This window comes from Ipomoea nil, unplaced genomic scaffold (assembly GCF_001879475.1).
Source record: "Ipomoea nil cultivar Tokyo-kokei standard unplaced genomic scaffold, Asagao_1.1 scaffold1566, whole genome shotgun sequence".
Taxonomy (NCBI): domain Eukaryota; kingdom Viridiplantae; phylum Streptophyta; class Magnoliopsida; order Solanales; family Convolvulaceae; genus Ipomoea; species Ipomoea nil.
The window spans coordinates 42,501-68,048 of NW_017617994.1; the positions used below are offsets into that span (position 1 = coordinate 42,501).

At 32.9% G+C, this 25,548-nt stretch overlaps 3 protein-coding genes and 1 long non-coding RNA gene across 6 annotated transcripts in view; 3 read left to right on the forward strand and 1 right to left on the reverse strand.

Moving 5' to 3' along the window:
• The window catches only part of LOC109189867, a 5,461-nt gene extending 3,920 nt beyond the window's left edge, over positions 1-1,541 (forward strand). Inside the window, exon 3 of the long non-coding RNA XR_002055648.1 lies at positions 1,464-1,541. This is a non-coding gene — a long non-coding RNA (uncharacterized LOC109189867). The remainder of the gene's footprint in view (positions 1-1,463) is intronic.
• A 582-nt stretch (positions 1,542-2,123) lies between these two features.
• LOC109189866 (putative ABC1 protein At2g40090) lies at positions 2,124-8,355 on the forward strand. 2 transcript variants are annotated; one of them, XM_019340492.1, is made up of 12 exons: positions 2,124-2,438; positions 3,529-3,683; positions 3,842-3,967; positions 4,192-4,287; positions 4,371-4,471; positions 4,757-4,793; positions 4,894-5,112; positions 5,388-5,499; positions 6,518-6,609; positions 6,704-6,883; positions 7,167-7,280; positions 7,641-8,355. In XM_019340492.1, exons 1-12 carry the CDS (start codon positions 2,255-2,257, stop codon positions 7,845-7,847), a joined length of 1,623 nt encoding a protein of 540 aa, XP_019196037.1. In that variant the 5' UTR covers positions 2,124-2,254; the 3' UTR covers positions 7,848-8,355. The 2 variants fall into 2 exon arrangements, with proteins under 2 accessions (XP_019196037.1, XP_019196038.1); XM_019340493.1 differs by lacking the exon at positions 3,842-3,967.
• Positions 8,356-15,576: 7,221 nt separating this feature from the next.
• Positions 15,577-19,264, forward strand: LOC109189852 (GDSL esterase/lipase CPRD49). 2 transcript variants are annotated; one of them, XM_019340476.1, is made up of 6 exons: positions 15,577-15,871; positions 16,649-16,726; positions 16,843-16,983; positions 17,125-17,201; positions 17,406-17,555; positions 18,842-19,264. In XM_019340476.1, exons 1-6 carry the CDS (start codon positions 15,761-15,763, stop codon positions 19,053-19,055), a joined length of 771 nt encoding a protein of 256 aa, XP_019196021.1. In that variant the 5' UTR covers positions 15,577-15,760; the 3' UTR covers positions 19,056-19,264. The 2 variants fall into 2 exon arrangements, with proteins under 2 accessions (XP_019196021.1, XP_019196022.1); XM_019340477.1 differs by having other exon boundaries at positions 17,125-17,193; positions 17,398-17,555.
• Positions 19,265-20,182: 918 nt separating this feature from the next.
• Positions 20,183-21,116, reverse strand: LOC109189854. Its single transcript, XM_019340479.1, has 2 exons — positions 21,018-21,116; positions 20,183-20,902 (listed from the first exon to the last, which is right to left on the reverse strand). Exons 1-2 carry the CDS (start codon positions 21,114-21,116, stop codon positions 20,183-20,185), a joined length of 819 nt encoding a protein of 272 aa, XP_019196024.1.
• Positions 21,117-25,548: the final 4,432 nt, after the last annotated feature.

Consider the following 25,548-nt stretch of genomic DNA (forward strand, 5'->3'; position numbering starts at 1 on the left):
TCATTTCGAGTTTTCTTATTAACAGTGCGATAAAACTTAAATATGAAATATTATTCGTCCATTTTACACTGCCTTTCGCACATGATATCCAGTGCGCAACTATGCACGTACCTTTCGTCTACAACGCATTCCATACATGCACTTTTTTTAGGTGTACTAATGCATATATTATTATAATTTGTTGTCTATGCATTGGTCCACAACGGTTTGTGCGTATATACATGTATATAATATATATATAAGTGAATTTGCCCCCGCGATGACCAATTTGGTATTACGCATTATTTCTATGGTCAATTTGCTATTACCGTTCATTACCCAGCTTTTTGGTTAATGCATGGTTATTTAAATTTTGAAATTTGCATAAGTAGATGGAAATGTGCATAACACACATATGTAGTCCGTGCATTTACACTATGTAGTGTATTATGTAGTCCGTGCATTTTAAATTATTGTATGTGCATAGGCCCCAAGGTTTGTGCGTTTTTACATGTATAATATATATATATATATATATATATATATATATATATATATATATATATATATATATATATATATAAAGATTGAATTATGCACAGACCCGTTTCTTAAAATGCTAACTCCTGTTAATAAAAAAAAAACGCAACGTTCCAATCTCGGACACCCCCCTTCATCGTCCAGTTGATAAGCAATATTCAAAACGACCATACGCACAGACTCGAACCATTAAAGCACTTATTGGTACAAACCAAAAGAATACCAAAATCACGGACACAAAGCAGGTTTTTTGTAAGGTAGAACGGCGTATATGTTATAAGCATTATACAAAAACCAGCATATGCACCGACACGAAGTATGCACGGATGAAAACAAAAAACAACCTAATATGCACGGACAAAAAAGTACACATGCACTGAGCAGTACAAGGCAAAGCAAAAACAACACATAAACAGCTCGGTGGAAGTATATATGTACGCACAGGCAGGTGTACCCGTACGCACACGGGGTGTGAACGCATGCTAACGACCACCCCCCAGACCTTTTCACATCTCAACCATTACCGGAAAAACCAGAAAACGCACAGACTATGCTGTGTATATGCACTTATCGTGATTGCCAATGTCCATTTGCTGAAAGTCCTAACTTGCTGCTCCTACTATCACCAGCTTGTTCACGTTAAATATGTTATCTAATCTTTTTATTAATAGAATCTATTAATTTCCATCCTCAAAAGCATCAAAAGATGATTCATATTCCTTTTAAATTAATTCATTAATTAAATCAGCTAACCAAATTACTAATCTAACCTTACCATAGATAATAACTGAAAATATTTCTTTTAATCTCAACCATAGATGGTAATCTAATCAATGGGTATTATTAGGCCTCATGGGCTCTATCTATTAGAGGGGTGCACCAGATCCAAAGCCTATATATATATATAGATTTTTCATACAAAGAAGTGTGTATATATATACAAGAATCAATATTGAGATTGATTTGTAATGTCTAAAATGCTTTCGAATCCGCCGGAGACGTCTGTTTTGCTTCAAAAACTCATCCCGGAGCGCCGCTACGTGAAAGAAATTCCAACCGCAGTATCAACGGCGGACGCCAATACCTTACGCCAGCCATGTTCCGGAAACGGCAGTCAGCTATCACGTTACGTTTATTCAGTGATTTGCCAGAGTTCTTTAAATTATTTTATTTTATTATTTTATTATTATTAATAATAATTAATAATTAATAATAAAATTTAATATAATATATAATAAAAATACGTGGATGCCATGTCAACACGCCAAATCAGCTTCAAAAATCTAATCAGCAATAATTTACAGGATACTTGGAGGTAACCTACAAAATAGTCTAATTGAATTTTTTTTTGTAAGTTTAAGGTTCTAATTGGAACTTTTTGAAGTTGAAGGGCCTAATTGCACAACTCAATATAGTTAGAAGGCTTATTTGATCCTTATCTCTCTCTCTCTCTCTCTCTCTCTCTCTCTATATATATATATATATATATATATATATATATATATATATATATATATATATATATATATATATATTTATGAATGAGATTGTTCCTAAAAATTACTTAGAATAATAATTAATTATGACAGCTGTACTAGTACCTACTAACGTCTAACGGCACCTGGGTCTTCACGCAAGAAGCGCGTAAATTCATCGGGCTGTACGCAAACCGGTCCGTTCCATCTTCTACCTCTCACTCGGAAATTCTAGACGGAGGAGGTAGGAACTAGACGCCATGGCTGCGCGGTTTCTGTGGCGCGTCCAGACGAAGCTGCTATTTGGAGCCACCGTCGTTGGTGGCGGAGCTGCCGCCGCGGCTGTTGCTAATTCCGACGACCCCGCTACCGCCCTCAAGCTTTGCACCCTTGTCCCCCTTCGCCTCTTCCGCGATTCCGTCACCGCCGCCGCCATAACTTTCGGTACGCCTCTCCTCAGTAAATAAAGAAATATAACTATTCATATGTATGATCTGCCAACTAAAATGGCTGAATATGTAAGATAAGTTCAGTAAAATTCTATCGAACTGAAGCAATTGAGTGTAATTAGAGTAGGTTTTGGGGTTAGAATTTACTGTAAAAATTAGCATTCCAGGATGTGTGCAATTGTTCATTCTGGATTACAAAATTACAATGATGTGCTTAGCTCGCACTGCCAATTGAAGCAATTGGAGTAGGCTTCAGGTTTAGAGTTTACTGTAAAATTCCAGGATGTGTGCAATTGTTCATTCTGGATTACAAAAGTACAATGGTGTTCTTAGCTCGCACTACCAATTGAAGCAATTGAGTGCAATTGAAGTAGGCTTCAGGTTTAGAGTTGACTGTAACATTCCAGGATGTGTGCAATTGTTCATTCTGGATTACAAAAGTACAACTGTGTTCTTAGCTCGCACTACCAATTGAAGCAATTGAGTGCAATTGGAGTAGGCTTCAGGTTTAGAGTTGACTGTAACATTCCAGGATGTGTGCAATTGTTCATTCTGGATTACAAAAGTACAACTGTGTTCTTAGCTCGCACTACCGATTGATGAAATTGAGTGCAATTGGAGTAGGCTTCAGATTTAGAATTTACTGTAAAATTCCAGGATGTGTGCAATTTTTCATTCTGGATTACAAAATTGCAATGCTCTTAGCTCACTATACCAACCTGTTTCAAAGGAAAAATCTTAATTTATATTAACTCCGAAGATAACCAAATTGTTCATGTGAAGCATCTTTTGACAACTTTAGTATTGGAGTTAAAATTGCAGTAAAGATGTAGCATTCCAGCATGTGTCAAGTTGGTCATTCTGTATTGTAAACTTACATTGATATTCTGAGGCTCTGAGCTCATGAAACCAATTTGTTTCAAAGGATAAATCCAGTCTATATTAACACCCAAGATGATCTATTTGTTCATGCATTTTTATAGAATATGTTGACAAACTATGGTATTGAAGTTAAATTTCATCACCAAGGTCAAACCTTTGTCTAAATTGAATTAATGAATTTAGAACACTTGACCTGTTATCAGATTACAAGTATTCTCTCTGGGGACTACCAGAAGGTAGTGCAGAAAGACAAAAAGTCAAACATGAAGTTCATTTGAGGAGTGCACGTAGACTTGAAGAACTTTGTTTTAAAAATGGTGGAATATATATAAAATTTGGTCAACATCTTGGTCAGCTGGTATGCTACTCCCTTCCTCTTTAGGTAATTGCAAAGATATTTGATTGGATCATGTTTGAGCATTATATCATGACATAGCAGAAGTTTAGTTGACAACAATTGCATATATTAACCTATTATTATGTTCAAGCCTTCAACTTCTATCTTTTATTTTTCAGGAGTACTTAGTACCTGATGAATATGTTCACATAATGAGGGAATCCATGCTAAATAGATGTCCTCAATCATCTTATGAACAAGTTTGTGAAGTTGTCAGCAAAGAACTTGGAGGAACACCTGATCAAGTACACATGCATTAATTTCTCTCAAAAAATGATAACTAATAAATTCAATATAAACTATAGTGTCTACTTATGAACAAAAAAAAAAAAATAATAATAATAATAATAATAATAATAATAAAAAATCCATCATATTAAGATATTGCTTAGATATGAATTCTTAAATTGGATTCTTCGCTTCTTCGCCATACTAACTATTTTTTAAAAAAAATAAAAATTTGTGACAGATATTTAAAGAGTTTGATCCTGTACCAATTGCAAGCGCTTCTCTTGCTCAAGTACATATTGCTCGCACACATAATGGGAAAAAAGTTGCTGTGAAGGTTTCAAAAATGTTACTCTTTATATACTATTCATAAACAAATTTTCTAGTGACTTATCTTCATCCTCTTACACTGAAGTGCAGGTTCAGCACACCCACATGACAGATACTGCTGCTGCTGATTATGCTACTGTGGGGTTAGTTGTGAACACATTGCATCGGTTTTTCCCTGATTTTGATTACAGGTTTGAAGATGATTCTTTCTTGTGAAATGATTTTAATAGGTTTGGTGTACTGAAACATACCTTTTGACACTGTGTGGGCAATGATAACATGAGCAGACTTATGCCCATGCATCAGATATAAATTTGATTCTCACCCTTCTCATGCTCCATATATGTGTAACATTTATTGTATAGTTAAAATCAAAGCCTAGCTCCAGAGTATTTCAGGGAGACTCCTAATGCTATAGTTCTCATATATCCTGTTTCATTGCCATCTATTCTGATCAATTTTCCTGATTTATATAGGTGGTTGGTTGATGAAGTTCGTGAAAGTGTACCTAAGGTTAACACTTTGCTTTCTATATATTTTTGTTTCTATTATCAGTATACGCTATTGATTAGTTTTTGATGAAATGTTGATAATCTTTAGTGGTGTCTATCAGGAACTAGATTTCTTGGTTGAGGCCAAAAACAGCGTAAAATGTATGGATAACTTTCGGAAGCTATCTCCTCATATTGCAGATTATGTTTATGCCCCTAGGGTATATTGGACTTTAAGTACCTCAAAGTTGTTAACCATGGAATTTATGGATGCTGCACAAATAAATGATGTGAAGACCATTCAAACTCTTGGAGTTCGGCCAAGTGATGTTGCAAAATTAGTAAGTTTCAGGACTTAGTTCCAAATCCATGTGATATGGACATATGGTGTAAAATGATTAGTCTAGGCCTTTTAAACATATTAATATTTTGACTTTTGGCTGTATTACAAAAAGTAGTGGATGCCTGGACCTACTTGGTTGGTTATACCTTGAACCCAGATTTCTCTGGAGCTAGTTTTTGTTTTATCCACTTTATCCATATATTTTCATTCAGAAACTATGCACACATTTTTTTTTTCTCATTTAACTAATAAATGCTTATATCCTTTGTGCAGGTTAGTCAGGCTTTTGCTGAAATGATGTTCAAACATGGATTTGTGCACTGCGATCCCCATGCTGCCAACATGTTAGTTCGCCCCATGCCATCTGGCCAAAGGACCTTTTTTGGTAAGGAATTCAGAATTTTCATTTTGTATTTATCCTTATATTTAAAATAATTTTGTCTGCCTTCCCCTTTTTGTCACATGATAGATCAGTATATTATTATTATATTTTTTGGGTACAAAGATCAGTGTAATCTTTACTGCAACTTTATTTTCCAAATTCCTCCCTCAAAATGTTCACAACTTTAAGTTGAAGTCTGACTCAATTACACATTGCTTTAGTTTGTGTATAGTTAGAAAGTTAACTCCAAAAGTTATATTTCTTATTCCATTCTATAGTGTTAGATTCATTGTGGAGTCCTTGAGACAGCATATCTCTCTAAATAACTTCAATGGGTAAATTGCAATTGGTCCCTTAGCTTTTGTTTGGTTCACAAATGGTCATTTACTTTTGATGTTTGCAAAGATCTAATTTTGAAGAAAAATTACCTTAGCTTTGAAAAGTGGCAGAATGATCTCTTAAATATCAAGTGTTTGTCCTTTTATTAATAGGGAAAAGAAACAGTCCCTAACATAAATTGATTATCAACTAAACACATACACAATGTAAATCCTTTTGAATGCTGGTAGTTCATTGATATTTAAGGCAAAAAGAAAAATGTGAAGTTCTGAATTTTGTTTTACTTCAATTGTAGCAGGAATTGTGTCTGTTTGTTCTTCTATTGTTCTCATACTAGTAGCTATCCTTTCGTGATGGATACAAATCCTTTATAAAGTTATTTTAAAAAGAATGACACCCTTTTTTCTCTAACACCCTTAATAAGACTTAGTCTGGTTATTCTGCCATACACTTTGTCTTTTTATTGTCTACAGAAACTACATGTAGAAATTTCACTTGATATGCATGCACACACACCACTATGGTAGATTTTAGGGTAAAATCTCCTGGCATACAAACAAATTTGTTGGCTGAAATTTTTATGAACCCCCTCAGTCTGCTATACTTAAATTTGAGAATTTGTTATTCTTGTTTTTCTCTCTGACCTTTTCCCTTTTTTTTTTTTTTTTTTTTTATTGAATAGGAAAGAGAAAGCCACAATTGATACTTTTAGACCATGGCTTATACAAAGAACTTGATTCCTCTACAAGAATGAGCTATGCTGCACTCTGGAAGGTGAGTTGCTCTGTCCAACAGAACGAGGTGTGGCTCATCTATTGCTGCATATTTTATTATTTTTCTTACCAATTATATGATTTTTTTACTATAGGCGTTGGTAAGTTCTGATGCCAAAGGTATTAAGGAAAATAGTGTAAAACTGGGTGCGGGCGAGGATCTTTATGTATTGTTTGCTGCGATTCTTACAATGAGACCTTGGAATAAAGTTGTAGACCCTTCTGTTGATCATTTGGTGTTCCAAGGCACAGATAACGAGCGTTCTGAACTCCAGGTGATCACTCTTAGAGAAGCACTTACATTGATTTGTGTCACTGTAATAGAGATAGAGATTTGCTTCTTTTTTTTTTAAATAAATAATTCTTGGAATGAGTAATTTGATATAATTTGCCAACAGTTTTTAGATTTTCCTGTTTGTGAATAATTTGGTTGAGGTGAATTGTGATTTCAATTGAAGTTTGGGGGGGTTTTTTATGTATCTCAAAAAAAAAAAACAAAAAACAAAAACAAAAACAAAAACTTCAAGCAAGTTCACTAATATTCATGTTGTTTTGCAGATGTATGCTTCTGCATACTTCCCTCAAATTACTGAGCTACTCAGGAGACTGCCTCGTGTTATTCTTTTAATGCTGAAGACAAATGACTGTCTACGAGCAGTTAATGGGACCTTGGTATGACTTAGCTAGAAGTGTTAATTAATTTTTTTTTTTATAAAAAGCAGTTTGGTTTTGCTGTGAATTTTGCAAAGTTCTGTCCAGCACTCTATCCTTGCATTAGACTAGTTTACCATGAAACACAAAATAATAAATAGGTCCTACCAGATTTAATCAATGCAATATTACTAAAACTCTTCTGCCAGACTAAAAATATAACAGAAAGGGTCAAACCATTAATCAAACTTCTACAAGATTTGATTTGAATTGACTTTCAAATGCATGGCATAAAATTCTTCGTGAAGCATATTTCCTATAGAATTAATTTCTTCCGACATATCAAATAATACGAGTCTTCTCTGTTATGCTTTGTTACAGGTCCAAGGTTCCTCTCTCGAGTCATTTTTTATCATTGGAAAAGTTTCTTCTGAGGCAGTTCTTGACTCAATGTGGGAGAAGAAGTCGTTATTATCTCGGATCAACTTCTGGTTGCAGAAAATATTGCTAGAAGCCCGGCTTTGTGGAATGCAACTTGCTGTGTGGCTTTTGCAGCTTCAGAAAGTTTTGACAATTGGAAATCACTAACCCACCTTGAGCAGTGGTTAGTCTGAAATTACATGACATATTTTTGCCGCAGGCATAGGTGTTCTTTGTCTCAGTAATAATAATTTGAAAATAGAGCTTCAAATCTGGCGATTCTTTATCAATCAGATGCATGAAAGACTGCATCCGATAGAGGCTCCTTCCCCATTAGGTACGATTCTTTAACTATACCGAACATAAACATTTTTTCACAGTGGTTCCTTCCCGATTAGATACGATTCTTTGACTGTCCCGAGTACAAACATTATTCCAGTGGGAGCATTTGATTGCATTGTGATCTCCTCAGTTGATTGATTTTGAACAATTCTTTTACAGTTTATGAATGAGAAATAGTGATGATACAGAGTAGTTATTATTCCTGAGAATTGAGACATGTCAGGGAGAGGTTGGAACTCATTACTACTACAACAGAAATCAAACCAAACATGAACATCCATGATTGTTACTTGTTAGCATGGGATGCCCATATGGGCTACTGCATTTTGTCCTTTTTCTTATGTGCTTGAAATGCTTTACTTATTATGGTGCTTGATGTTTTATAAGGTTGAAATGTCTCTGTATTAGACTATTAGATTTAGGTGAAATGTTTCAGTATTAGATTTAGAGCATCCATAATAGTTATGTTTTTTTTTTTTTTTTGTGATGTTGAGGAGTTTTTGTACGTGTGATTAGGAAACATAATATGGGAGGGAAGAGGAAAAAAAAAGTTGATTTTAACAAAAAAAAATAAATAAATAAATAAGTAATTTCAGCGACCAAAACGCGCCCGTTGGGCGCAGTTGTGACATCCACGCAAGACTCTCAAAAATCGTGAAAAATTCCCTGATGTGTATGCTCATAGGTAGCATGAAAACAGAGAACGGATAATGTGGCACAAGATACAATAAAACGGCAAATTTTTTTTATTTTTGGAGTACGTAAACGGCAGTTTTTTAAAACGTAGGATATGACACATGGGAAAACATATAGGGAGTAAAAAAAAAAAAAAAAAAAATATATATATATATATATATATATATATATATATATATATATTAAAAAATCTTGTGTATAACTGTGAGATATGTAATATTTTTTAGTTAAAATGTAATACTTTTCTACAGATCCTTAATAATTATTACATTTTAGTTCAAAGTATTATTTTTTAATTAACATGTAATATTCTTCTATGGATCCATAATAAATATTACATTTTAATTTAAAAGTATTACATGTTTCATGTGAAACGGCATCATACATGACTTATTTCATATATAAAACATAGGAGTCTATCTTATAAATATATTTCTTGAGTATACTTGAGCATTATAGGTCGTTTGGAACTTTCTTATCCATTAAATTCTTGTAAAAATGTTTTCCAAGAATATGTTGATGGGAATAATTCCGCAAGAAAAATTTTATTTGAAAAATTAATTAATATGTTTTGTTCGTTTAAATTTTTTTAGTACAATTATTAATCTTTAATATATTCTTGCTCTATATACAAATATTAAAAAAACTTAACAAATAATTGGGAGTTAATAAATTTAATTACTTGTAAGTTAATAATTATGAGTTTAATAATAGTATTCAAAATACAAAATAATAGGTGTGTGAATTTTTTCTAAAGGAATTTAAATTCCTCAAATATGAACAAAATATTTTCTTTAGCAATCTTAGATATCTTTTTTCCATGGCACTAGGAACAAAGTTTGACCTAGTATGAACAAATTACCCTAGTATAACTTGATTGTATCGATCATAGTTTGGAGTCGAAAGTCATCAAATAATGTTTATTTAAACATTATTAAAATATTTATTATATAATTATAATATTTTAATTCAAATTTTTTAATTTTTAATATTTTAACTTATAAATTGTATTATTTTAATTTTAAATTACTATTATTTTTATTATCATTATTATTATATAAGGACATATTGATTTTATACCCATTATTCCTTACCATTTCAAATCCAATTAAACAATGAAATCAATTTTTTTCATAAAATTTAAAGTTCATTCCTCTTCAATTATTTTCACGAACCAAACGGCCATAAGAGTTCTTGCACATAATAACATCACATGTGTCTTGTTTACTTGGAATTCATCATGATTCATGACTCAAAGATTTTGTCATCTTCAAAAGTGTAATTGGTCAAAATGAACACCAACTCCTCCCAATTTAGCATTTGAAAAATACATAACATATAGGGAATTAAATGGCACAACTGCACAAGTACAATGCATCAACAACTCAACATATTGTTATGTCAATTGTTTTAGTTTAGAATGGTGTATGTTCACAATTATAGTTGCAAAATTCTGGTAAAAAATTGAATGCACAATGGTCAGCAAGTGCATTTATTGTGTGGGTAACCGGTGACCCTCTTCCACCAAGAAGAAGGTGCTTGCTGTAAGCAGTATTAATGTTGGAGGTTGAACAAATGAAATGCTTACACAATTTGGTTGGACTCTTTACTCCCTCCTCCTACCAAACCCCATCTCATTTGGAAAGTGCAAGTAGGTTAATCCCCGACCTCTGCCCGACGGAACATTTCGAAAGATATAAATCATGGTTACTCTCGTTACTCAATGGCTCAGTAAACAAGGTCAAATGTCAGTGTGCACAAGAGATCTGTCCACTTTGGGCATAATCTTCACTCACTAAAGGCATATTCCTTACACTACTGCCGCCAAGAGATCTGTCCACTTTAGGCATAATCCACACACTACTGCCGCCAAGGGATCTGCCCACTTTAGACATAATCTCCACACTATTGCCGCCGATGTTCGAATCTTGGTCTCTTGACTCTCTTCTTCCAAATACTATCTACCAAATCATTGAGCTAAGCCTGTCTGGGCTTATTTATTTATTTATTGAAAGGCAAGTAGGTTAATTTTTCGTGAGTAATATTCTCATCATGTTCCTCGTTAAATAAAAGAGAAAGAAAAGGAGTAAAAAAAAGCCCGCTTATGATCAACAATGGTTTGTTGTTGCATCAAAGAACGAGTAAAATTGGAGTACATGAAGATGGTGAAATGTTACTCTTTTTATTTACGGCAACTTTTTTCTTTAGTTTTTTTTTTTTTTTTTTTTTTTGAGTGATATATGGATCACTGGATGATCACAATTTTGATTATTGTCAACACTTTCTCTATCGGATCCTTATATAGAGGGTCTTTTTAGTATGATTTACCTTTGTGTGTAAGCTATTACAAAAGAGCGAGACTTACCTAGTATACATTCTCGGTAAGGGATGCAGATTTCTCTTGTCATAAAAAAAAAAAAAAACTTTTATTTTACATAAGATGGATTGTAGATTGCACTTGTGACATTTTATCTTAAAATTACATGTTAATACCATAATCCTAGTTTGGAGTTACTAAATATGACAAACTTTAAAATGATATTGTAATCTTAGCCAAAATGAGAACTTATCAATTTAGTAAAATATTTCTTACATTGTAATAATAAATAAATGTCAGGATAATGGAATTTTCCAATTTGGGACCTTCCAATAGGGTCTTAAAATAGGGAATTTTTTAATTTTTTTTTAAATAAAGGTAACAATGAAGATTGAAGAGTCATCCAAATGAAATTTGATAGCAACTTATAGCAAGGTCATCAGAAATTTTTGTAGGGCAATCTCAACCAATTAAGTTAGTTATTAACTTGATAATTATAAAATTACAAGTTTGATTATCAACAAAAGTGGTATATTGGCCTTTTTGGTATGAACCGATTACTTGCATGTTTAGTAAAAACGTGCTCTTCACACGATTGTTGGTTGTGTCAGGGTGGTTACCAACTGACAAGCACTTTGAGTTTTTATTGTTTTTAATTTTTATTTATTTATTATTCACGAGGCGATAAATTAAATCTATAAAAAAAACTTGCAGAAATTTTCAAATCATTGAAGTTGCTCTGATTTAGTTAAAACTTTATTCTTTTTCTTTTCTTTTTTATTTTTTGAAAGATTTAGTCAAAACTTTCTAAATCGAGTAAAATGCATTGGAAGAGTTCATAAAAAAGAATACAATATATTGATTTTGAATTGATCATAGCGTGATGTAATTATTGAATATAAAATTATAAATTAAAAAAGGAATTTTTCAATTAAAATTCACACCTTTTTTTGTTTTTATATATATATATATATATATATATATATATATATATATATATATATATATATATTATATGAGTTAATACCCAAAATCGTCCTCAACTATAGTGGTTTTTCTCAATTTCGTCCTAAACGACTTTGGTGACCTAATATCGTCCCAGACTTTTGTGTTTCGCTCAATTTAGTCCTCCATTTGTTATTCCGTCAAATTGGTGTTAAATTAAGGGACAATTCAGTAATGTCAATATTGATCTCTCTTTACTTTCAACTTGTGAAGTGCGAAATTCCTCTTTCTTGTACGAATTACACCCAGATTTACTCCCGGACCTGCAAATCAAATTTTATATTCGCAGTTTTAGGAGTAATTCTGGAGTAATTCGTAAAACAAAAAGGGATTTCGCAGTTCACATGTCTATGAGTAAAGAGATGTCAATATTAAAATTACTGAATTGTCTATTTATTTAACACCAAATTGACAGAATAACAAATGAGGGACTAAATTGAGCAAAAACACAAAAATCTGGGACTAAATTGAGCGAAACACAAAAGTCTGGGACGATATTAGGTCACCAAAGTCGTTTAGGACGAAATTGAGAAAAACCACTATAGTCGAGGACGATTTTGAGTATTAACTATATAAGAAAAATGGTCAAATAGGCCCTCTAACTTTAGCTTAAAAGTCAATTAGACCTCTAAACTTTTTAAAGGTGCAATTACACCCATTAACAATTCATTTAGGTGCAGTGAAGCCCAAAAATAAGTTAATGACCTGCTATCACAGGTCATTAGGGTTCAGGCCACCTTCCGGCGAATTTTCTGACAAAAAAAATGTGACCAGCAATCGACCCAGATTTGCTGAAAATTTCGCCGATCACTTCTTTTGTCGAAAATTTCGCCGATCACTTTTTTCTTTTTTCTTTTTTTGGCTGAAGGTGGCCTGAACCCTAATGACCTGTGATACAATCGTTATGCCATGAAACCGTGTTCACCATTAATGGTGAACACGGTTCCAACGGTGTTAGTACACCTTTATCTTTTTTTCTTTTTTTTTTTCTTAATTAATTGTGTGACTTTTCTTCTTTATTTTCACATTTCGCAGTTTCACTTTAATTTGAGGTGAGCAATGATTTCGGATATTCATAAATTATGAATTCATGCCTGCACATTCACTTTGGAACCATGCCTACACATTCCTGTCCGAAATCATGAACATTCATAAATTATGAATCCATGCCTGCACATTCACTTTGGAACCATGCCTACACATTCACTTTGGAACCATGAATTTTCTGTTATGAGATTATGAATTTTCTGTTATGAGATTATGAATCTACATTACATTCATAATCTCATAACAGAAAATTCATAATTTAATAAATATTTTACTTTTATGCGATTATGAATTTTCTGTTATGAGATTATGAATTTACATTACATTCATAATCTCATAACAAAAAATTCATAATTTGATCAAACGCGCGCTGTTAACTCCACATCCGCGATTTTTTTTTTTTTTTTTTTTTTTGCCTAAAAACGACGTCGTTTGGACTTGTGTTCACCATTCACGGTGAACACGTTTCCATGGCATAATTTGCGCCTGTGATAGCAAGCCATTAATTTGTTTTTGGGCTTCATTGCACTTAAATGAATTATTGATGGGTGTAATTGCACCTTTAAAAAGTTGAGGGACCTAATTGTTGGAGGGCCTATTTGACCATTTTCCCTATTATATATAACTAGTAATTCACCCGCGCGATGCACGGGAAAAAATTATATTATTATAAATATAAATAAAAAATAGAAAAACTAAAATATTTTAAATTATTTAATATAATAATATTTTTGAGCTTACATTGGTCAAGTATTTATTATTTTTATAGAATACAAAATTACAATTAAAATTAAAATTAATATTAAAATTATAACTTTGTATGATTAATATAATCTCTAATTATATGCATATTCAAATAAACTTATAGAGAGAATTTACATAATTACATTGATTTATTTTTAATTGTATTTCATCTATATTATAATTTTCATAATACGAATAATAATTAAGATAATTACATTTGGAAAGCAAATTTTAAATTTTGTATGTTTAAATTTAAACTCTAATTGAACACATTTTTTATATGATTATATAATATATAGCTATTTTATTTTTCAAAAGTATATTTTTTATATGATTATATAATATATAGCTATTTATTTTTACATGTTGTGCTTATTATTATTTTTTGTTTATAATAAAGGATGTTGTGGCATTAATTGTAACATTAATTATTTCTCAAACCATATAGCTTTATTATATAAAGGATAAGACTTATAATTGGAGCGTTATGCCATGGAACTGTGTTCACCATTCATGGTGAACACGGTTCCAACGGTGTTAGTACACCGTTATCTTCTTCTTTTTTTAAAAAAAAAAATTAATTAATTGCGTGACTTTTCTTCTTCATTTTCACATTTTGCGGTTTCACTTTAATTTGAGGTGAACAATGATTTCGGACATTCATAAATTATGAATTCATGCCTGCACATTCACTTTGGAACCATGCCTACACATTCCTGTCCGAAATCACGAATATTCATAAATTATGAATCCATGCCTGCACATTCACTTTGGAACCATGCCTACACATTCACTTTGGAACCATGAGATTATAAATTTTCTGTTATAAGATTATGAATTTTCAATTATGAGATTATGAATTTTCTGTTATGAGATTATGAATTTTCTGTTATGCGATTGTGAATTTTCTGTTATGCGATTATGAATTTTCTGTTATGAGATTATGAATTTTATGAAAATTCATAATCTCATAACAGAAAATTCATAATTTGATCAACGCGCGCCGTTAACTCCACATCCGCAAATTTTTTTATTTTTTATTTTTTTTGCCTAAAAACGACGTCGTTTGGCCTTGTGTTCACCATTCACGGTGAACACGTTTCCAGGGCATAATTTGCCCTTATAATTAGATACACATATATTGAATAATATTACTTATTACATGTACTTAATACATAAACAAAAATAATTGAATTACAATTGTATCAAGTAACAATTTAAATGAATAGTTTAGATATTTTGATTTACAGGAAATTTATCTGTCACTATCCAAAAATACACTCGGATGAAATCTACCTAATAACTCTAATTAACGTAAAATCACAAAAATTACTTTATATGATGTGTTCTATTTTAATTTTTTTTTTTTTAAAAAGTAAACCGATATATTATACATTGAGTTAATATCATTTAGGGGTCCTTGAAATAGTGATTTTGTCATGTTTAGTTTTACACTTTCAAATTCACCATCTATGATCATTCGACTTTTAAATTATTACCATTCATGGTCCAAGTTAATCATCAGTTATCCTTTAACTTTCAAATTTTAACCATCCATGATTTTTCCAGAGAGACTGTGTTAAATTTTGAAATAACAGTTAAACTGTCTATAATAACAATTTAAAAGTTGAATGATTGATCAATTTAAAATTTTAGAACTAAGCGTGACAAAATCATACTCCAATGACCCCAGATGGTATTAACTCATTATACATTTATTTCCATATTTATTTCTGGATACTGCCATACTGTGAGTCTGACCTTCTCAAATTGGCAGCTCAAAGAAAACGGTAGCCAGCTACTTTACACCGACTTTGTAACAAACACTCGCGCTGCTACTCACCGGAAAACTAAACGTTCCGGCGCCGGCGTCGGCTACCGCGATCCGTAAAGCTTGCCTATCTAGCGCACTGTACTGCGAGTCACAGAAATGGTGGGGCCACAGAGACCGCAGTTTGTGCTGTTCGGATCGTCGATAGTTCAGCTCAGCTTCAGCAACGGCGGTTGGGGTGCCATTCTCGCCGATGTCTACGCTCGTAAAGTACGCAACTCCCTCTCCTTCCTTACAGACGCATTTAAATGCATTTGAATTTTGAATTGTTTTAACTTTAAAGCGTTTGCCAGTATGCCTATTGTTGTTCGTATGTAACGATCGTGGAAGATATGCTAAATTCAACCTGGTTTTGATGTCATGATCCATATATTTCACATTTTGTTAATTTTCGGCTTCTTATTGCTTAGCCGCTTAGGTATGTTGTAATTCTGAGATCGTTGCTTTGAGCTTAAAGTTTGATGCTCTCTAGCGCAAAAAAAGAAGAGAGAGTAAATTGAACTTGTGTTTATTGGTTTCTGAATGATGATAATATGATAGCCATTCATCCGGTTTAGCAGTCTTCATTTCTGAAATTAAAAAGTGAAATGAGAAATCAGGCACTTCAAATTTGTTGCGAGACTACTTCTATGGCCCTTCTTCAGGTTAAGTTGTAAGGCTTTCTACTTCTATGGCCCTTCTTCTGGTTGGAAACATGTTTTTATGTTTTTTGAGAGCAGAACTTTTTTCTTTAGTGACGAGGAAACCCTCGTTGGAGTCGAATTTGTAACACCAAGTCAATAGCCTGATCAGCTTAGCTGGGTTGCCCCAGAGCAGGACTTTTTATTACAATGATAGTAGGATATGTTTCTGACTCAATTTTGTATTTACAGTTCATAAGATGGTTGATCAGTCTCTTTGTTATACATTATAATTCCAATAAACTGACTTACCTTGGGTGTCTTAACTTAGTGCAAAAATATCATCTTCTCTACTGATTTCTTGTAGGCGGATATATTATTACGAGGTTATTATGGTTGGAACTCACGACGTGCTGTCCAAGTTCTAGATAAAGTTTTTCCTAAGGTAGTGTCTTGTTGCTAATCGAATCTTGTTTAAGAATCTTGTTATTTACTGGGAAAAGGTGTATGCTAGACTTTTTTGGTTCCATTATATCAGCAGAGTGTTTTTGGTGTTTGTAGGATGCTGCAGTTCAGCCTCAATTGGTGATAGTTTATTTCGGTGGTAATGACTCGATGGGACCACACTCTTCTGGGCTTGGTCCTCATGTACCACTCCCTGAATACATTGAAAACATGAGGAAAGTAGCACTTCATCTTAAGGTAGCTTATCTTTCGAGCAAGAATATGATTTTATTTTATTATAATTCATGGAAATACTTGCACCTTCTCTCTTCTCTTTCACTTGGTAAAGAAATTATGCAAATTAACTGTAATTTTATTACTTTTGTTATGTGAAATCAGAGCCTTTCAGACACAATTCGAATCATCTTTCTCAGTTCCCCCCCTGTCAATGAAGCCAAAGTGAAAGAGAACACAAGGTATGCTTGCCAATCAGTTCATACTCCACCCATGCTCTAAGTCTTTTTTTTTTAAAGCTCCCATGCTCCAAGTCTTAAATTCTTTTTTATAATTAATGGAGTTGTTTTCTAGGTATACTTTCTTGTCAACATTTTTCCCCCAATTGGATTTTTCGAACAGTGATTTGACACCTTTCTTCTTTAACAATTTTCTCTTTCAAACAGTTCATATTTCAGCGAGCTAGTTAGAAACAATGATTTATGCAAACAATATTCAGATGCATGTATAGATCTGTGCAAGGAGCTGGGTGTGATGGTTGTTGATCTTTTCACTTCAATTCAGAAACGTGAAGATTGGGAAAATACTTGTTTTACGTAAGCATTAAGTTCTCCTAGCTCATTTTCTTTGTTTTTTTGTCTATATGAGATGATCTTCTTTTTTTTTTTTTTAATCTAAGGGCAATCAACAAAACCCTGGATACAAATTAGTCCTGCTTAAATTTTCTCTCCTGTTTTAGAAGACATTTTAATATTTTAGTATGCTTTAAAAGATAAATTTTTCTGTGTGCATTTCTTTTTATGACTTTTGTACTAACTTACTTGTTAGACCTTCTGCCATGCATATGGGTCAATCCAATTTCTTTTACAATGTTGCTGAAATTTAAGCAATCTAGTGACAAAGTCATTTCCTTCTTACATTTGCTTTGCCTTCATCTTGATATCAAACATTTGAAAGCCAATCTAGTCTCACAGCATAGTTCCAACCTGCACTGATCCCTTGGGTCTAGATGTTGGATCACACAATGTGAAGTGGGGTTGGCTCGGGATTCTGGCCACACAATTTGCACCTAACTGGTCATGCCTAAATAACCTATTAGTGCTACCATTTTGGTTTTTCAAGTTTACTATGCTTGTGCTACATCTAGAGGTTTTTCAAGTTTAAGCAATCTAGTGACAAAGTCATTTCCTTCTTACATTTGCTTTGCCTTCATCTTGATATCAAACATTTGAAAGCCAATCTAGTCTCACAGCATAGTTCCAACCTGCACTGATCCCTTGGTTCTAGATGTTGGATCACACAATGTGAAGTGGGGTTGGCTCGGGATTCTGGCCACACAATTTGCACCTAACTGGTCATGCCTAAATAACCTATTAGTGCTACCATTTTGGTTTTTCAAGTTTACTATGCTTGTGCTACATCTAGAGGTTATTCCACTTCTGTTAAATCTGACATGTTCTCGGTTTTTCATGAATGATAAACATCATATCTACAATGTAATACTGATACAGAGTAATATTTTGGGGAATGATCAATATCAGCTCCATAATGTTCTTATTAACAAATAAGGGATACCATTCTCTGGGAATGCTAAAATGCAGATCTGTCACTCTACTACCAAAACTTGCAAATCTTCCATTGATTGGTTAAGAAATTTGCCCTGTTTTGCACTAGGCATTATATGAGAAAACTAGTCCGAAATGTTCCTGGAAACACAGCCCAACAGAAAAAGGGGTTTCACCTTTTCAAGAATATACTTTTTTGCAGAGAGCATAATGAAGTTTCTAACACATTGAAACACTCCACTTTTCTCTTTTGGCATACTGTGTCTCTCTTTCTAAAACTTGGCATGTAATATGTACATTCTCTCATACTTTCCCAGGGACGGGGTTCACCTAGCTGAAGAGGGCAGCAAAGTCGTCGTTGAAGAGATTCTCAAGGTTCTGAAAGAAGCCGATTGGACGCCAAGCCTACACTGGAAATCCATGACTACCGAATTCCCAGAAGATTCAGAATATGATCTAGTTGCTTCTGATGGGAAAACCACCATAAATCCCAGTGAATGGACATTCCATCGTGCAATTCAATGGGATTAGACAACTAAACTGAAAAAAAAAAAAGGTTTGAGCCAATGTATCCAACTGTTCATTTCAGAAGTACCATCATTAAGGTAAGTAATATATGACTGCAGAAGTTGGTAAGCATAGATTTACAGACTTGCAGTAGTTCCCAGGGAATTGTTATTGCTGCCAACTATAATTCCCACCTATATAATGATTATTATTTGCTTATTTGTCCTTCCATACATACTTCATTACTATTACTCTCTTTTTTCTTCTTTTTGAAATACTCATGATTCTTTACAAGGTAGTATTTATATACTTTCTCAAACATTTTCAATCCAAAGAATCTAAACCCCCACCATCAGAATTCGAATATATGGCCACCCATTTGAAATGGTAACCAGAATGTTGTCACACTACATGGTAGTTGGCTCATTGCTATTACTCTATTATTTAGTTGTGTCCCAAATTTATGTAAGTTATAGAGTTCAATTCAATTTTGGCCGTGCGTTTTCATTTGTTTTGATATTTTGAGTTCAAAATTGACCAAATTTAGTCTCTATTTGGGATAGTAATGGTTCGGGTAATATCGAGTGTCTTAGTACCTAACCCTCTCAAACTCTATTAAGGGGATTTTGCACATATTTTAAGACAAAGTTGATCTGTTGGAGGAGAGAGGGGAGAGGAGAGAGAGGGTTGGGGTTGTTAGATCCAGGTAATTAACAATTATTATACCGTGGATTATGGTCCACCTTGAGTTATTGACATTAGTTCACTTTTAGTATATAGAAAGTTCATTTTTAATGTCTTATAAATTTATTTTTGAAAGTTTATTTTTATTATACTATTTAAAAAATGAATCTTCAATACATTAAAAATGAATCTACAATATATTAAAAGTGAACATCTTTCAGTGATTTATTTTGCAATATAAATTATGGTCCACAATATAATTTGTCGTAATTAATGATCAAGTTTGGAATGGGTTTAGGTATACAAAATAATATACATCATGGATTTGGGTTGCAGTAAAAACCTTATAGTCAGTACCTGATTTAATAGTATCAATCGAGTTTGAGGAGAAGTATAGATAATATTTAGAGTTTTTTTTTTTTTTTTTTTTTTTTTTTTTTTTTTTGAGAAGAAACGACGAAATTAGATTAACGGGAGTCAAGCTCCAAAGCATGAACAACAAAAGGAAAAGAGACCGAAAAACAATCCACACGATCAGACTTAGATAAGGTCTCCCTAGCTAACAAATGGGTTACCCTATTCGCTGATCGTTTAACAAACAAAAAGCTGAGGTTACAGAACTCTCTAGCTATGTCTCTAATGTCTTGCATAATAAGATCAAAGTAAGTGGTAGTAGAACTACCCTGCATGCTATTAACAACTTTTATGCAATCACTCTCCAGTTGGACAAAGTCCATGTTCTGAGCTTTTAACCACTTCAAGGCTTCACGCACTGCCATTGCCTCTGCTTCGTCTGGTCTGCATAAACTGTGATAGGGGAGTTGGACTGCTGCTTTAAACTCAGCAATTGAATCCCTTAGAACAAAACCAAACCCCATCTTTGAATTGTTAGGACCCAATGCTGCATCAATGTTCATTTTCAACCATCCCGTAGGAGGCTTGGACCAATGTATAGCTAAACCAGGACTATTAACAGAATGTTCATCACCAAAGTTGGCCTGATGCCATTCATTAATGTAAGATTGAGCCCCATTGATAATTACCTGCCGAGAAGTTATCACATGATTCCAGACTTTATCATTTCTTGCCTCCCAGATCTTCCAGCAAATAGATATGAGGAAGCAGATTTGATTATCAGTGAGAACATTAAAGTTTGACTCCAACCATTCCAACAAGGTAGAGCAGCCCTGATAAACAACATTCTCAAGTTGGTCCCAACAATTTTTAGCAAGAGGACAATTGACAAATAAGTGAAAAAGCAGATTCATCATCTAAGGTGCAAAGCTGACAGATTGGTGATACCTGAACCCTTTTTACTCTTAGCGGATCCACAGTAGGCAATGAGGAAGTGCAAAGTTGCCAAAAGAATAACTTGATTCTCGGGGAAGCCTTAATTTCCATGATTTAGTCTAGAAAGGTTTCTGGTCTGCTTGCAATAAGCCCTGCAACTTCCTATAGCAGCTCTTGACTGTAAAGTTCCCTTTCTCATCTTCCAACCAAATTATTTTGTCCTAATGCTTTGTCTCTGCAATTGGAATACTTGAGATAAGTTTCACATCATTAGGGGCAAATAAGGCATTCAACAGATCTAAGTCCCATGCTGATTGAGATGAATTAAAGAGGGAATCCACTGTAATGTGATCAAGGGAATAGGTTATTGGAGGGAGTTTGTATGTAAGGGGAATTGGAGTTAGGCAACCAGGGGTCCTTCCAGACCCTAAAAGGATGAGCCATTACCAACTCTCCAATTGTAGTTCTGTTGGATGATGGGCTGCACTTCCAAGATGCTTCTCCAAATAAAGGAGGGATTACTTCTAATATTTGCCTCAAAGAAAGTAAAAGAAGAAAAATACTTGGCTTTATAAATTCTGGTTAGGAGGGAATTTGGTTTTTGTATCAACCTCCAGGCCTGTTTACCCATTAAAGCTACATTGAAGTCACGAATCCTTCTAAAGTTCAAACCACACCACTGTTTTGGAACACAAAGTGACTCCTATCTCATCCATCTTATGCCTCTACTTCTATTCCCATCACAGCCCCACCAAAAACCATTCATCACTCTTTCAATTTCCTTACCCATTTCCAAAGGAAGGAGAAACACACTCATTGCAAAAGTAGGAATGACTTGAATGACATTCTTGAGTAAAATCTCCCTCCCAGCTTTAGAGAGGAACTTATGAGTCCAACTCTTAATCCTTCCTAACACCTTATCTTTAATAAATCCCAGGATTTCCTTTTTGTTTCTCCCGATCAAAGATGGTAAACCCAGATAATTACCATTCATATTCCCCTCTCTCATGTTTACCACTGCACAAACTTCCCTTTTACTATCTTGGGTAACATTCTTACTGAAGGTAAGGCTGGATTTTTGATAATTAACAAGCTGGCCAGAAGCATGGGCAAAAGTATCAATTATGTCATGGATTGGTTATCCATAATATTTAGAGTTAATATTGACTATAATGGTTTTTCTCAGTTTTGTCCTAAACAACTTTGGTGACCTAATATAGTCCCCAGACTTTTGTATTTTTGTCAATTTAGTCTTTCGTTTGTTATTTCATCCCTTTGGTGTTAAATAGAGGGACAATTCAGTAATTTCAATATTGGTATCTCTTTACTCCTAGATACGCGAAGTGCAAAATCTATTTTTTTTTTTTACGAATTACTTCCATACTTACTCCCAAACCTGCGAATATAAAATTTGATTTGCAGGTCTGGGAGTAATTCGTAAAAGAAAGTGGTATTTCGCAGGGTTGAGAGTAAAGAGATGCCAATATTGAAATTACTGAATTATCTATTTATTTAACACCAATTTTACGGAATAACAAACGGAAGATTAAATTGAGCAAAAACGCAAAAGTCTAGGACTACATTAGGTCACCAAAATCGTTTAAGACAAAATTGAGAAAAATCACTATAATCGAGGACCACTTTAGGTATTAACTCATAATATTTATTTAGGTTTGGGAATGACTAAATGGGCAAGTACTTTACTCAATAGAAAATATTATGTGTACTCCCATTTTTTTCTCTTAACTTCTACTTTCACACACAAAATTTTAATGTAAACACTTATATTGGGACGTACATAAAAAAAAATAATTCACCACGTTAAAAAATAAAATTTAGGAATGCATGTAGTATATCTGTTTCCCAATACCATCCTTAACCCTAGACCTCGACTATTGAAATTTGAAAATATGCCAAATATACTTCTGCAACAAGATAGTAGCTAATGAGCAGCAGCATGGACCCATGTACATAGTAATACGGTAGGTACATAAAAATAATAGGAATAAGGTTCAAATTGGCCACTGAACGTAACCTGAAAATGCAATTAGGTCACTGAACGAACAAAAAGTGTAATTAGGCCACTGAACACTTCAAAAACGGGCAATTAGGCCACTGAACTCTCCAAACGTATGCAATTTCACCGGATAGCAGGTTACCATCAATTTTAGCAGGTTACCTGCTTACGTGGCAGCTGAGTTGACATTTTTAATAATTTTTAAATAATTTTTAATAATTAATTTTAACAATAAATTTTATAAAAAATTGAAAAAAAAAGTAAATAAAAAATAAAATAAAGTGGTTTTTATTTTTTAAAAATTTTTTTAAATAAAAATTTATTATTAAAATTTATTAAAAATGATTTAAAATTTATTAAAAATGCCAACTCAGCTGCCACGTAAGCAGATAACCTGCTAAAATTGAGGATAACCTGCTATCAGGTGAAATTGCACATTTTTGGAGTGTTCAGTGGCCTAATTGCACTTTTTTTTTCGTTCAGTAGCCTAATTGCATTTTCAGGTTACGTTCAGTGGCCAATTTGAACCTTATTCCAAAATAATATTACAGGTACATAAAAATGACACCACCAATATTGAATTTATATACTTACAGTAATAAATTTATACTGAATTTATAGTAGTGTCTTTTATGAACTAAATTTATGAACATAAAGTAATGACTATATGTAGATTTAGTTTTTAAAATTCTTAATTAGAGATTTTAAATGATATATTTTTTATGCTTTAATTTTATTTGTATAAAAAAAGATTATGATAAAATTTTTGGATCAGAATCTATGGTATAACTACTCCTAGGAGTAACACCATGAGTGAGTTTTTTGCTTAGGTTTTTTTGTGTTTTAACAAGGAATTAAAAAGAAAAAAAAAAATTAATTGCGGTGGCGTGCAAGTGCAACCCATGCCAACCCTTTTTTTTCCCTAAACCTAAATTAAAAAAACTCACTCTTGCAGTAGCATTCCTAGCTCCTATCTCTTTTCTCTCTCTTTCACATATGAAAAAATCAAACAAAAAATTCAAAGAAATTCATTGATATTATTGCTCTAACAAGCCTATTAAGATATATTTAGACTCAATGTTAGCACGGCACAACCCAAAAATGAACAGCAATTATACTGTGAACCATGATTCAAAACGACAGATACTATAGTGCATTTAAATTGATACTACCTCACGTATTATTTTTATTATATTATCAAATGAAACTGTAATTGAATTGAAATGAAACTGTATAATAGTTGTGTTGAAATGAAACTGCAAGTGTATACAAAATGAATAACAATTCACATATTTGAGTGTATATTGTCCAGCGAAACTGTAGTTATATCAAAACGATACTATAGTTGTGTTGAATTGAAACTGCAGGTGCATATTTAATGCCTCGACCACAATGCAGTCCACAGTATAATTTGCCAAAAATGAAAATGAAAAGGTTGCTTGGAAGTGTTTTCCATTTGAAGGCAAATTATTGTGTGGACCATGGTCCATATAGTATTGTATGGACCATAAAAGAAATTACAACTCCCGACTTAAGGGACAAAAGTGCACTGCCAGTTATGCCAACCAAGTTGGTTAAGAAATTATATTTTTAATATACTAAAAATACATTATTTGTATACTATATGTACATTATACGAAATAATGTACTTTCAGTATTCAAATAATGTACTTTTCTTGAATACAAATACATTTTGAATATACTCACAATACATTATTTGTATACTGAATGTACATTATCTTATGAAAAAGAATATGTGTACTCCCATTTTCTACTCCCACACACAATCCTGATGTAGACACTTATATTGGGACTCACATGGAAAAAGTAACTGAGAGCTCGCCACATCAGAGACTAAAATTGAGAGAGTAATATTTAGGAGTACATGTAGTACAACTCTTATTTTATAATATACAAAATATGATCCACACAATAATGATTGTCATTTGAAATAGGAAGCAAACTTAGGATTTCCCGTTGTTATATCATGAATCAGGGTTCACCTTGTAAGGTAGACCATGGCCCTAAGTTGTATATTTTAATGATTCGACCGTCGCCGGTTGCCGATTTTATCTTTTAAGTTGACCAGATAAAGTTTAGGATATTTGACTATTTTCTTTGCTGCTCATTTTTTGTAAAATAAACTAAACACATCAAGATAGTTTTATGTAATGTAACCAAACACTAAAAATAAAAATATTTACTGGAAAATATTTTATTTTCCATACGTCATTTTCCTGGTTTCCAAACACACTCTTAGTTTTTAAAATATAACGATTTTAGTACCTCTGATTTTAAATTTTAAATCCATCAATTTGGTGATTTTTTTTTTAAATACTGTGATTTAAATATTAATTTTATGTCAAATGAAAAACATAGTAAAAACGTAATTCCATAATCTAAATTGGTCAATAGTTTGGTGTGTACAGTGAATGTTATCAAACAAGTTTTTTAAACAGAAAATAGAGAATAAAAAATAAAGAATGAAACCTAAAGATGATTTATAGAAATTGGTTAATGAAATTA